This window comes from Palaemon carinicauda, chromosome 4, assembly GCF_036898095.1.
Source record: "Palaemon carinicauda isolate YSFRI2023 chromosome 4, ASM3689809v2, whole genome shotgun sequence".
NCBI classification, from domain to species: domain Eukaryota; kingdom Metazoa; phylum Arthropoda; class Malacostraca; order Decapoda; family Palaemonidae; genus Palaemon; species Palaemon carinicauda.
This window is the reverse complement of record NC_090728.1, coordinates 170,643,197-170,657,544: the sequence shown is the minus strand read 5'-3', so window position 1 is coordinate 170,657,544 and position 14,348 is coordinate 170,643,197. Positions and strand designations below refer to the sequence as shown.

Below are 14,348 nucleotides of genomic sequence, written 5' to 3'. Positions count from 1 at the left end.
TCTCTCTCTCTCTCTCTCTCTCTCTCTCTCTCTCTCTCTCTCTCTCTCTCTCTCTCTCTCTCTCTCTCTCATATCTTTAGCATGCTCTTTAAATCTAATTTTGGAATATTTTAAATCTAATTTTGGAATATTTTAACTGATTTTTTATAACTCACTCTCTCTCTCTCTCTCTCTCTCTCTCTCTCTCTCTCTCTCTCTCTCTCTCTCTCTCTCTCTCTCTCTCTCTCTCTCTCTCTCTCTCTCTCTCTCTCTCTCTCATCTTTAGAATGCCTTTTAGATATAATTTTGTAATATTTTAACTGATTTTTAATAATTCGAAGTATCATTATTGTTTGTTTCTCACAGATGTAAATAAAGGTAATATGATTATTATTCAATAGGGGTTGCAGAAAATTCTTTATGGAATAAATTCAACTCTATAATAAATTTAGTGTTGAATGTAGAAGGCCAAGATCTGCTGTTCTTTGTTGCTCTTTGTCTCTCGTGTTAGAAAGCTCCTGATTGGATAAAATTTTGTGTATTATTAAAGGTTGGGCTTAAACTTTTGTATGCTAAAAGGTCCTGAACAGAGCCAGGAACTTTGTTTACACATGGATAACATTAGTGGAGTTTTTATTCTTTGGAAAAAACAATATAAAAACTAGTTTGTTTACTTTATAGGATTTTGAAGCAAAGGTGTTACACGAGCAAAATTTTACTTTTGTTGTCGACTTCATATAATGAAACAAAGTAGCAGAATTTAGTATCAGAATATGCATTTTAGATAGTACTGAATATTTTTAGTTGGTACATTTGCAAGAATTGTTTTACCGACTTCCAATATATTTTGGAAATGGTATTTGTTTGTTTACTTTAGTTAAAGCTTCTAAATATACAACTTAACCTTGAAGTATTAAAGTATATTTTTGGTGAGGTAATTCTTCTCTTAGTTTTGAGTTTTCTTTCAGGACCAAATTTATCAGCTGCTGACTGATCAAGGCTTTCTGCATGAAAACATGGTGTGGGAAACGCTTAATGATGTAGATGCAACATTTTCTGAGTTTGTGAATGGAAACTTTCAACCTGTGACTCCCACAGCAGAAGCTTCATTGTCATCATCAGAAGGGCCTCAGAGTATGACAATGCAGCAGCAGATTAATTCAGAGTAAGTACAGTAGTTATTTTGTGGTGAATCTATTTTAAGAATTTAGTATACTTTTTAAAATTGCACTTTGTTACCTAACACTGGACGATGACTTGACAATTTTAGAGCTGGGTAAATTATTGTGTTGCTCTTTTTTAGTTCTGTGAACCTCCCCAGTAGTACATATGGCTTCTCTCTTGAAGTGGGTTAACTGTTGCTATTTACCCTAAAATAAAACAAATTCCAAATTTCTTTCCTAGTAATATCCCTTCCCTTTCCAATATAGCATTGAGATTATATGGTGGCGTATGTCAATACCTGCATGTGGGTAAGCCATATCACCTTCGTCTTTCAGCTCTCTCATTGCTCCGTAACCATCAAGGTCTTCTGCCAATGCTCCGATTGTGATTAACTCATTATTATGGACTGTATTATCAATTAATAGGGGATGTCCTCTTCTGTCTATGCTATTTATTTCTGTCTGGGTTGTTCAAGAGATTTACTGCTTTGCGATAATGAGCCTTATTCTCTTTGTGTCTCATGTGCGGGACAAAAGTGCAATTTGAATAACTGTTGTGAGGATTGTACCGTAGTTTCCAAACCGTTCCAGGTAAAAGGTTCCAGTCTTGAAAGAAAACATCCAGAGAAGACTAAGCCAGTAGATTACTATGAGAGAGGAGGGTTGCTAATACCACTCTGGCTATTACCAGCATTTTGCTGATTTTACCATTATTGTGTAATCTAAAGAGGCCAGCAAGCCTTTGGGCAGATGAGAGGATCCAAACTTAACCTGCTTGTGCTTTCAATTTAATATTAACTCTTCAAGTTGTGCTTACCAGTTCTGGTTTACCAGTCGAAAAGGCTTTTGTTGTACCTAGGTATTTACATCAGCATACCTTATAATTCTATCATCAGGAACTTTGTCATCTTCCATTTTATGGTTAAATGTGAACTGGCTTCTTTTTGCTCCTTTCTCTCTGCTATTCTTTCTGGCTGAACTCTAACCAGGATTAGGTCTCCATCTATTCTGTTGACCAGGATTTCTTAGGCCTTCCTACAGGTCTTCCTGCTGATGGTACTTTTTCTCTGCTGCCGTTCCTGTTAACTCGAGCTTTGTTATGCTCTTTTCATATCTAGGTGTATATCATGGTTGGTCTTTATTTGTTCAGTACTGTATGATGAAATAGAAATTTTGCAGGAAGACAATCTGTTCTTCACCATGTTGATACAAAGTATTATCAGTTGTTTTACAAAATTTTTATCAAATATTTTAAATGATCGTACGCTGACTGTAACTATTGTCTTCAGTCTTATATCATAGTTCTCTTTTTGTCTTTAATTTTTTGAGCGAGAGAGTTTGTTCTTATACCTTTACAAACATTTTGTCCTTTAAAATGGGGAATGTCTTCAGTGGAGCTGGAATGACAGTTAAATTCATTAACAAGGTAGTTAACAACGGGTGGTGCGAGTGGAAAGTAGTCCGCCCGCCATGCGAAGACTCTTCACTTTTGTCTTTGACTACAATGAGTACAGTTGTGCTGTTTAGACCTAACCAATGGCTTTGATCTTTCTTTTACTTTTCAGAAGTGGCTGTTGAGTAATGGATATGAAGCATGAGATTTGTATTTGCTGGAGAAAGGGTGAAACTGCAACTGATTTATGGCTGAACAGGCTGAAGAACTGGTTTATGACTGAACAGGCTAAAGATCCTCTCCCTCTCTGAGCTTCTTGTGGGGGCCATGGTTGTTCGCAATCATCCCCAAGTACTGAGTACAGATCCTTGTCTCCTTTGCAGTGGCAAGCCTATTCTTTGAAGGTAAGGAAGAGAGCTAGGCCTTTTCTGGAGTCTGTCTTGGTAACAACCAATACGATACCAAAGTAGCCTTTTACATCTATCCTTCCCTTACTAGTTTGCATGCTACTGTGGCTTCTGTACAAGTATATACACCCCTGGATCGGTCCCCAGTGAGTATGGCACAGGAGCAAGGATGTCTTTGATCTGCATAGGCAGGGTTTTCCGGCTCTGTTGGTGCACGGGGTACCACCAGTGATCACTGCATCCTAATGGAGGTCGGAAGCTTTTCGTCTCTTGCCCTGCAAACTGCTACTGACATGTTGGCGTTCCTTAGGTCTGGCAGGTAAGCCCTTTGTCTTTTTTAAGGGAACTGGTAACTAAAGCTACCTCAACTTTAGTGTCCTCAATGTCAGTGTTTCCTGTGGTGACCCTTGTTATTTTAGGTGTGGCTGCAGCACTGAAACAAGTTTAGTGACCCTAGTGCTGGTGTTTAGAGTTTTAAGGCCCACTCTCCTGTAAGTGTGCCAGTTCCTGTGAAAAAGAATGCTCTGGCATGAGTTAGTTTTACCAAAGTAGATTAGTTCTGAAGCCTAGGTTTATCAGTGCTTGTTGTCTGGTACTTGATGTCACTCTTGTTGTTGTTATCCCTGTGTCTGTTAACCTGACCGCTGTGTCTGTTAACCCCTATGTCCGTCATCTCGACCCGTGCCCGTCACCCTGTCTCCGTCATCCCGACCTCTGTGCCCATCACCCCAACCCTTGTGACTGTGGTTCTAAGGTCTGTAGCACACTCCTACTCTGTGCCTGTGACCCTAGCCCTGCTATATTGCAAGTCCCAGTGACTATGCCTACCGTTTCCCCTCTGACAGTGTACCCACGTATTGCGTTTCATGTTGAAGTAGCCATTGTGGTTTCTTCCCTTAGGGGAGCTTCGACATCAATGTTGCTCAGACCATGACTCCTCTACTTGTAAAGCTTGATGTGAGAGTTGGTACGTGGAAAAAACTTGTGTGTTCCCTTTCCTCGTCCGCCACCTGTAACTCGTCCACTTCCTCTGCCTTGTCCATTAACTTGTCCACTCCCCTTTCCTCGTCTGCCACCTTAAACTCGTCCGCCGCCCCTAACTTATCCACTACCTTTTCCTCGTCAGTCTCCTCTTATATTTCTGATACTGAATCTGATGTTCAGTCTATCGAGAAGAAGAACCACCCCCTCCTTGCTACATCCCTCCAGAGCTGGTGCACGGGGTTTTGGTTATCCTTCTGGGCTGTGACCTAGGTTTGTTTGGCTACCCCGGGAGTCTTGCAGGTCAGATGTGAACAGGAGGAGAGGAGAAACTTGGGTGCCTTCCTTAACCTTCCCTACCTGGAGGGTGGGCTGCTGCTCCCTTCTCTGATCGTGGTACTTCAGTACCTTGTGTTAAGATGGCACACTTGAGGTTTCATTGTGTACCTACTCGCAGCTGAAGGCCATGGACCAGTGGTGAGGGACTGGTACCTCCCGCCTCTTCAGTAGAGGGAAGAATACAGAGCAGAAATACTTCTTCTGCTGTGGACAGCTGCTATAGTCTGTTATCAGCCTCCTATTATGTTGCTGGGTATCTCATTGGGTCAGAACACTTATTTGTGGTGGTGGAAGTGAAAGTTCAAAGTAGCCTACTGCATCCTCTATCCTTGCTGGGTGTAAGGGGTTTGTCTGTCCCTAGGGGACCAAACCTTGTCCTGGTACTAATGAAGGCAGACAATCTGGAGTCAGTGTTCCTTTGTTGAAATTCTTGCACTCATAGATTGGGTGAGGCAACCTTGGCTCTGGCTTCACGAAGAACTTCACTTATTGATCGTTACTTTGGTGCCTCCCGAGGGTCGAGGACATCTCTGGAACTGCTTTGGTCAAATCTGTCTAGTTTGGTCCTAGATCAAGTTGATGATCAGATCTAGTGATCAGAGAATTCTCTCGCTTCCAGTGTGTCAAACAAGATCTTTCCCCCTTCGCTCTCAAGGCAGAAAAGCTTCTTTGTGCCAGTGAACGCTGTGACGTCACCTCTTCAGGTTGACCTGTCAGTGTGAGCACTAATGGGTGGACTCTCCTTGGACTGACTCAAGTTGAAAGTATGTCCTGCTCAGCCGCTGAGTTGGTGGCCGTGGCTGTGGAATAGTCTGCCATGGCCTCCCTCTGAGCTGTCTTCTGGTGTTACCAATGGTCGGGTGCGGTGATATACTTCACCAAGTCAACAGGGTTATCAACCCCAAATTCTTTGGAGATGTAAGGAGTCTCGTGATGATTGGTGGGAAGGCAGTGATCTTCCTGGCACATCAGTCAGTGAATAAGTTGGCATACAGGGTTTTGAAGAGGAAGATACCTTGGTGTCCCAATTCTCAAAACAAGTTGGCTCAGTAGTAGCTTCGCCGCACCGTAAAACGTATAGGGTATCAAGTCTGTCTTTAGGAATGACGTACAGGCGTTGGTGGAAAAGTGAAAAACAGTTTAACAGAACTTCGTAATTCAGCACGCAATCTCCTTCAAGGGCCCATTCATCAGTCATATCGTAAGTACCTTCGTTTCTTCCTCTACGGTACGGTGTACCAGTTCATCACTGCTTCAGACTCTGTACCATTCCTCAGATGTTCACATGGATGTTCTTCACCTTTGTAGCAGCTTGGACTTATTCACTAGGAATATCTCTGTAGATGTATCTCAACAATACGGGAGTCATTTACTGCAGAATCAAGATTGATTTCTTCCATTAGGTCAAGATCGGGGGTTGATAAATTGGGAGAAGTCAAATCTCCTATCCAAACGTAGACATGTTGATTGACATGGCAGCAGCAAGAATCTTCCCTTCTGATGATTGTATCAGCAAACTCAAGGAGGTAGTGGGACCCTACATGTCCAAGACAGTATTTCCAGCCTGCTGGTGGTAGAAGTTTCTTGGTTACCTTTCCTCACTGGAGAAGCTCGTTCCTCATGGGCGTCTTTATCAAAGATCACATTTTGTGACATTTAAAGAATCACTGGACAGACATCAGGGATCACCCAAACCTTCCTATTACAGTGAAGTATGATGCTTGTGTTGATCTTACCTGGTGGCGGAATAAGGAAAATCTCCTCAGGGAAGTCCCATTCTATTTCCCACCTCCAGACATGCAACTGTTTTTAGATACATCAAACGATGGGTGCGGCACACATCTGGGTAATCTGGTCACCTCTGGAGTGTGGTCAGGAGAAGAGAAGTATCTGCACATCAACATCCTAGAAATGCAAGTAACATTTCTAGCCCTGCAAGCATTTAAAAAATATCTGAGGAGGCACTCAGGAGTGGTGGTGAGCTACAACACCACCAAAATAACCTACGTTAAAAAGCGAGGGAGCATATTTCATGCCCCCTTTGCAAGCTGATGAAGCAGATGCACATGTGGGCGGTGTTTCACGCCGTAAAGCTGTCAGTTGGGTATATTCTGAGAAAGAGGATTGTATCAGCAGACACACAGTCACCAGGGGGAGGCTGTAAAGTCAAGGGTGGTCCCTGTTTCCGTATGTGATGGAGAGGCTTCTTTGCATTGTGGTGATCCCCAGTGATTGACCTGTTCACCATATAGCAAAACAGGAAACTCTTCATGTTTTGTTCCTTCTTTCCAGACCTATGGATAATGTTCAAGGATGCTTTCCAACACCTTTGGGGTTACCTGAACACATACGGCTTTCTTATGTACAGCCTGATGTGCTAGCTGGTCAAGAGAATATTGATTACACCATGCTTCAGGATGACCATGGTTGCTCCCAGATGGACACATGCTGAGTGATATCCCGATATTTTAGCACTTCTAGTTGAGGTCCAGAGAGAGCTGCCCTTATGATTTACATTTCTCTGTCAGTCACATCTTCAGAGGTACCACAAATACTGTATTCAGTATCTCCACCAAGCGAAAAGCTTTTTGCCAGTCGCTTCACAGGAGATATCTGTATATCTGAAATAGTCCTCTGCAGCTCTGTCTCTCAGGGAAAGTAGACCATATTCTGTGATTGGTGTTGTAGAAGGGATACTTCTCCAGAGAGCATCTCTAGTGCAGGTCGTGGATTTCTTAGTCTTCCTTCTCCGAGAGAAGATTTTTCATCTGAAGGGTATGCAGTAGACCTCTCCTACTCATGGAAGTTGTCTATGCTCATAAAGAGCTTTGAGGAGTATTGCCCACCCTAGGACCTCATACCTCAGGAGTGTGACAATACTAGACTGGTTTTTGAGGTTTATGCTCGTAACCTGTTTGAACCTTTGAGAAGGACATCAGATAGATCTGACCCTCAAGACATATTTTGTTAGCCTTAGCATTGGCGAAGAGAGTAAGCAAGTTGCACACGCTCTCTCATTTAGTCGCCCTTGCTAGGGGTTGTAAGAAGGTTTCTTTTAAGTTTTTGGCAGAGTTCATGGCCAAAACTCAGAACCCTTTGGCACACAACCCCAGGTTCAAGACTTTATTCATTCCCTCCTACAAAAAGTGACGAGTTCAAGAAAGTGTAGTGTGGGAACTCTCTTTGTGGTTCATAAGATGATTTTTAGAGCATACGCCTCGACTGCTGATTGTCGAGTTGCCAGCCAAGAGTAGGACTCTCGAAAGTGAGGGGTATAGGTCCAGCCATAGCCTTCTAGAGGAATCTTACAATTGCCCAGGTATTAAAGGCTTAGGTTTGGAGTTACCAAATGACCTTCATAGCCTTTTACCTACAGGAGTATACCCACAAGCCTCTCAACACTTTTGTTCGTGGTCCTGTGTTGGCTGCTCAAGTAGTTGTGTAGCCAACCTGGGTCCTGCACTGGATAGGAAGTACAGTATCTTCTCTATGGTAACATGCAGATGTAAGTCTGGAATGAAAGGTAAAATGACTGTCTCTTCTCCTTCATCTTTACTTCTCCTCTTTTGAGGATGAAGTGGGCATACCATTACTCGCTGGATCTGAGTTATACAAACCTTAGTTCTTTTAAAGTTAAACTTCCCACCTTAACCACCCTTCTCAGTCCTGAACCAAAGCTCATAAGTGAAAGTCTTCAATAGGCAGCTGGGCATGGATACTCAACGGTTGTTCCAAATACGCTTAAGACATTCCCTATTTTAAAAGACTCGTGTGAATTGCTAAGAAAAATACGAATTACTTTTAAAATTTGTCATTTTTCTTGCTATGATATTAATGCAGTTGTTGCAACTAAATGAACACCTTAATATGCAGGTGTATGATTTGACTCAGAGTATAGGCATGCTTCAAACAATTGTAAGTTTACTTGATTCAATCCTAGTACTTTATTTGGGGTTTAAACCATCCCCTAAAATAGAAAAAAATCATCCATCTGAGTATAGCATAAATTTTATGTTTTATTACTGTACTGCAAACTAATGTTCTCTACCTATGAGCATCTTACATAAGCTACACAGAAGTATGAAATATAATTTAGGCTGGGCCTAAACATTTTATTTCATTTTATTCAAAAACAAATCATGGTATAGTAATGAAACCTTGTTACAGACAAATTCTGATGATAATGATGATAATATCAAATGATGCCAAGCCTGAAAGAAGCCTTGGTAAGCTCCAAGGCTCCACTGTAAGTAAACTTGTTGCATTAGCCATGCCTTTGGGACAAGTGTTTGATATAAACATTGATAATGCTGTAATGGTCTACCAAGAAAAAACATTGGCCTAATTGCAAGTATTGATAAAAGAGTTTTGTCAATATAGGTAACAAATAAAGCTGTAAAGAATAAATTCTTGAATCTTAAATGCAAATAAGTAGCCATGGCATGTTTTAACTAGAAAAGTAAAGTGGAGAAAGGGTTTGTAATACAGTACTTGAAATGTCATTATATTTGCTGTATTGCACTAGTATAATAGCCACTTTTTATAAGTGATCTGAAAATCTTAGTACTAAACTAGTCCATCACTGTACTGTACAGTTTATAAATTAAAAATGAATAAAAAGACAATTTTGAAATGATATGGAATCGTCAAATATAATTCCGTGGTTGGTCGGTGTTGTAGTCAGTATGAACAAATTAGTAATGATAAAATTGGTAACAAATAGCAGCATAGGATATTTCTCACATTTTAGTTAACGTAATCGACAAAGAATTTTATTTGTCACTATTTATAGGCTACTACACAGCAATAGACAGTACTCTTTAAGCTTCTGGGTACAATAGTAGCAGAGCAGACATTGATTTCTAGTGACTTGTACCAACAACCTGTGTTCAGCACTCAAGTTAAACTCCGTTTTAAATTCTTTTTTATTAATAAATTTACTTACATGCCATCGTATGTCGTACTTTCTTTTCTAGTGGGTTTTGTCTATTTCAAGTTACTCTCATTTCTGTATTTTTCTTGATGATACTGTATGACAACAGATTTGAAAGTTTTGTTATAACTTTTATTGCTGTTATGTCATTGCAATTTTTTTTTACAAACTCTGAGGAAATTCATGCTCCCATGTTGACCCTTTTTCGGAATGAGATACATGGAAAGTCTTTAGGCACACTTTGGGTTGTAAAAAGCCTGTTATCTGAGTGGGAGTCAGATAAGGGACACAATGTTGTTGAAACAAGAATTGTACAACCTCTGGAATAGAGATCAGCCAAGTCTTTTATTTCTAATTCCACATTGAAAATCTGACAGAAATGTTATGAAGGTGATGACAATATGGTTGCCCCTCATGAACTTAAAACTTTGCTGTCAAAAGATTTGCTTGGCAATGTTTTCTACTGAAAACCATGAAATCAAATAAATAACATGGATGTATAAAAGGAAGTTTCCTTTCATGATAGAATTTATAGATTAAGAAAAATATAATGTAAATGTTGGGAAGATTAAAGCTATAGGAGTAAATGGAAGCCAAGAAAATGGTGTAATGGATGTATGTATGGTCGGTGAGAGAATGGCTGAGGTATTTGGTCACCAATGAACTCGATGATGATAAGATGAGAAAAAAAAAATTGAACCCCAGAATTGGTGCAACAAGGAAAGTAACGATCTTTACAAAAAAAAAAAAGTTTAGGGAAGTGGAGCATCACTATGAGAATTTTTTTTGTATATTAAGCAGTTATTAAGTTGATTTCCCTTCATGAAAGAGAATTATAATTGATGAATGAGATAAAAGGGCTAGAGATTTTATAGGTAAATTGCATTCATAGTTTATCATTGTTATATACTAATCTACAAATTATGAATGCATGTACTGTATATTTGTCACTTGTGTACGTATCATTATAAGTAGGATAGTGTGTGTAGTATGTTAAGTTCCGAGACATCTAAAATGATACTTTTGATGTGGCAATTTAGCACATTCTTGCTATGGAAAGATGTTTCCACTTAAGTCAGTCCCCAGGTATATTGCTTAGCATTTTCGTAGTAACATTGCTGACAGACTGATGTTTTGCATATTTAGTTCAAATTTATAGTTAAGAGATACAGCATAATGCATTTGAATTGATGGTATACTGTAGAAGGGATATTTTTACTGTTTAATGTTTCATAAGTGAAAGTTTTGCAAAAAGAAAAATTAATGGCACAGTCTAAAAAGGGGTTATCGAGTCTTCTGTATGTTATAGTGTATGACAAATCTGATGGTTTGGAAGTTTTTGCAGGTAGAATATGATAGCAAAGATAATTAATTTTACTTTTTAACTAGTTTTCTTTTTATATATAGGTCTATTCTCATGAGTACATTATATTATCATCAATATTAAGGTTTTTCTTCCTTGGATGCTCCCCTTACAGTGTTGAACATTAAACAAGTACTCTCCATTCTCTGTTGCTCTTTCTGTCTGAACTCATTTGGTCCAGCTGTAAGCCTGTAGATGTTTTTCCAGATTTCCTGGACACCCTTGTGTTTATCCTACTAATTCCATATAAACCTTTTTTATGATACTGTTCCTTTTATCTTTTCATTCCCAAGCCATCTCATTAGTATAATTTCCAATAAGGATATTATACATACATACATATACCAAAGGCACTTCCCCCAATTTTGGGGGGTAGCCGACATCAACAATGAAACAAAACAAAAAAAGGGGACCTCTACTCTCTACGTTCCTCCAGCCTAACCAGGGACTCAACCGAGTTCAGCTGGTACTGCTAGGGTGCCACAGCCCAACCTCCCACATTATCCATCACAGATAAAGCTTCATAATGCTGAATCCCCTACTGCTGCTACCTCCGCGGTCATCTAAGGCACCGGAGGAAGCAGCAGGGCTTACCGGAACTGCGTCACAATCGCTCGCCATTCATTCCTATTTCTAGCACGCTCTCTTGCCTCTCTCACATCTATCCTCCTATCACCCAGAGCTTTCTTCACACCATCCATCCACCCAAACCTTGGCCTTCCTCTTGTACTTCTCCCATCAACTCTTGCATTCATCACCTTCTTTAGCAGACAGCCATTTTCCATTCTCTCAACATGGCCAAACCACCTCAACACATTCATATCCACTCTAGCCGCTAACTCATTTCTTACACCCGTTCTCACCCTCACCACTTCGTTCCTAACCTTATCTACTCGAGATACACCAGCCATACTCCTTAGACACTTCATCTCGAACACATTCAATTTCTGTCTCTCCATCACTTTCATTCCCCACAACTCCGATCCATACATCACAGTTGGTACAATCACTTTCTCATATAGAACTCTCTTTACATTCATGCCCAACCCTCTATTTTTTACTACTCCCTTAACTGCCCCCAACACTTTGCAACCTTCATAAATTTAGCACTGAATGAGAGTACCAACATAGAATACTATTGTTGTATGTTCCTACAATAGCACACAACGTTCTACCTAAGGCTTGGTATGCTCTGGCCCATATAATAGTAATATTATAATGTACTGTATTGGAATTTCTTTGATATAGCTGAAATCTATAATAGATGTTAAAGAAATAAAAAAATTCTATGACAGGAAAAGTTTTGAAATTGGTTTACCGTCCCTGAACAGTTACATACTGTATTACATGGTACTGTATAATGCTTCTAATGGTACATGTAATGTGCCTTTGGATAATCCGCGATTAGTATTCTCCCAAATACATGGAGTGTGTGAATTAACAGTAGCACATTTGAACTTCCTAAGCCTGATGATGAAGAGTTAAAACATTTCATTTTCATGATACATGTGCATTTACCAAGCTCTAATGTTTTTGAAAATTTTATTAGTTTGAGTTCTATTATTATAAAGGCATTATTGAAGTTTTTCAACTCTACAATTCTGGTAACACTGGTAAAGTTCTAAAATTTTTACTAATCTGGTTTCTGAAGGGTAATTGGAAAGTGGTACAAGTACTATACTCACTGTACATCAGTGGTCATTTAGGAATCATGGGGAATATTTTAGGTGACTATTTCAGTATATGTGAGCTCTGAGTATTTTAGTATAGGTACTTTATCTGATATTTTTAATAGTGGTATTATAATTATTTACAGTACAGTACTTTTTAATTTTTTTTAACTTGTATTTTATTCATAAATTATATTTTAATGTATGAAATGCATTACTTTGACCTAATTTATTCGTGTCAAATACATTTTTAGCCTGTTCTTTTGTGTTTACATATCTTAGAAACACTGATCATTTGAAAAGCAAAAACATGATCCTCTACTCAAGATGGGTAAATTGTTTCCTTTATAGTTACCTCAGATCCACAGTTGTTAATGGTTTCTTATTCCCAAACTTTTGATTGTTCAGGACTTTCCTTTATATTTTCTTCCATCTGGCTGTCAAGAATTTTCCCAAATCTCCTCAAGATGGGAGAAGCTTACATCAGTAACATTAAATAAGATTTCCCCAGAGTTTGCATATTGTCGACCTATTTGCTTAGAGGTTATCAAGTTAAATCTTGATAAAAAGGAGTTTTTAGCAGCAGCAGCCAAAGTCGGCTCCAAGCCATGTCAAGATTTCATAACCAATCCTTACAAATCAAAATTATGTTATCTGCAATTGGTGTCATGAAATAAGCATTAATCTGGTTGAATCATATTTAATTTTCATCATTTCCTTAAGATAGAAAGAAAAGGGGCTATTTCTTTGTTATTCTTATTCCAACTAGGGTACGTATTCCCAAAACTGGTGATTTGTTGGCTCAACTTTCTCATTGGACTTCATGGTTGATATGCAAGATTTAATTAATTTTTAGCCCCTCTTATTATTCCACTGATGAAGACTTCCTATGTGTAGTAAGATCTACCCATTTATATGTCCATAGAGCTAAGGATTTTATAGGGGACGTGTAGATAATCTAGACATTATTCATTTGAAGTTTGTTTTTTCAATATTTAACTTAGCCGGTGATTATATAGCTGCAACTCTGTTGCTCGACAGACAACTCTACGGAAAAACTCGCCAGCGATCGCTACACAGGTTGCGGGTGTGCCCAACAGCGCCATCTGTCGACCAGATACCCAGCTCTCAATGTAAACAAAGACTCAATTTTCTCTCTGTCGAGGTGTCGACAAGACGTACTTTACTTGCTGTTGCTAAACTGGAGTTTTTCACATCTAATTGGTGAAGTACTATATTCTAGTTTTGAGCTTTCGCTGTGCAGGGTTTTTCTTCACACAAATCCTTGAACTCTTTTTGATAACGGATTCTTTGTTGATGACTTTTTGATCGTTTTTTGGAATTTCCCTTGACCAATTCAAAATGGCTGACCCTTCACAAGTTCCCAAATTTAGGAAATGCAATGCTAGGGACTGTTCTAGGCGTCTTCCGAAGGCTTCTATCGACCCTCACACTGTTTGTTCCAATTGTCGGAATAAAACCTGTCAATTGGAAGATCGGTGTGAGGAGTGCGTTGGCCTTTCGGAATTCGATTTTATCGAATTTCAAAAGTACACACGTAGGCTAGAGAGAGATAGAGTTAGGAGAAGTTCTTCTCGTTCTATTGATATATCCTCTCCTCATGCCCCACAACCTATTCCTTCCCCTGTAGTGGTTGCTCCTAACCCCCCTCCTGGCACTCAGGAACCATCGATGGCTGATATGATGCGTGCCATCCAGGCTCTGGGTGAGAGAGTTGAGTCCCTTGCTAGTGACCGTAATCAGCTCATGGCGGATGTGAAGGAGCTTAAGTGCCAAAGTGCAGTGGGAAGTGCTAAAGTGCCAAGTGATAGTGTTGTGGACAGTGTTGCGCTTGAGGGTTCGTCTGTTCGTGCCTGTCGTCCTCCTAGTCCGGGACCTCTTGCAAGCTCCCAAGTCCAGGGGAGAAGCAATGTCGTACGACGCATGGGTTCGAGAGGCTTTAATCAGCGAACAGACGTTCCCTCCGTGGTATCGGGCGTATCTACCCAAGATCGCTCCTACCTAACTAAGACGAGAGAGCCCATTTTTACCTCGTCTTCTGAAGGTGTTTCTCGCAAGAAACTTTGGACCAAGGTCTCGCGACCGTTAAAACGTAAATC

General features: G+C 39.8%; 1 protein-coding gene across 2 annotated transcripts in view; it reads left to right on the top strand.

Moving 5' to 3' along the window:
- LOC137640185 (ubiquitin carboxyl-terminal hydrolase MINDY-1-like) overlaps nucleotides 1-14,348 on the top strand; it is a 114,688-nt gene that overhangs the window by 80,205 nt on the left and 20,135 nt on the right. For both annotated transcript variants that reach the window (XM_068372713.1, XM_068372712.1), the window contains exon 6: nucleotides 948-1,144. In XM_068372713.1, coding sequence (XP_068228814.1) covers nucleotides 948-1,144 — 197 coding nt within the window. The remainder of the gene's footprint in view (nucleotides 1-947; nucleotides 1,145-14,348) is intronic.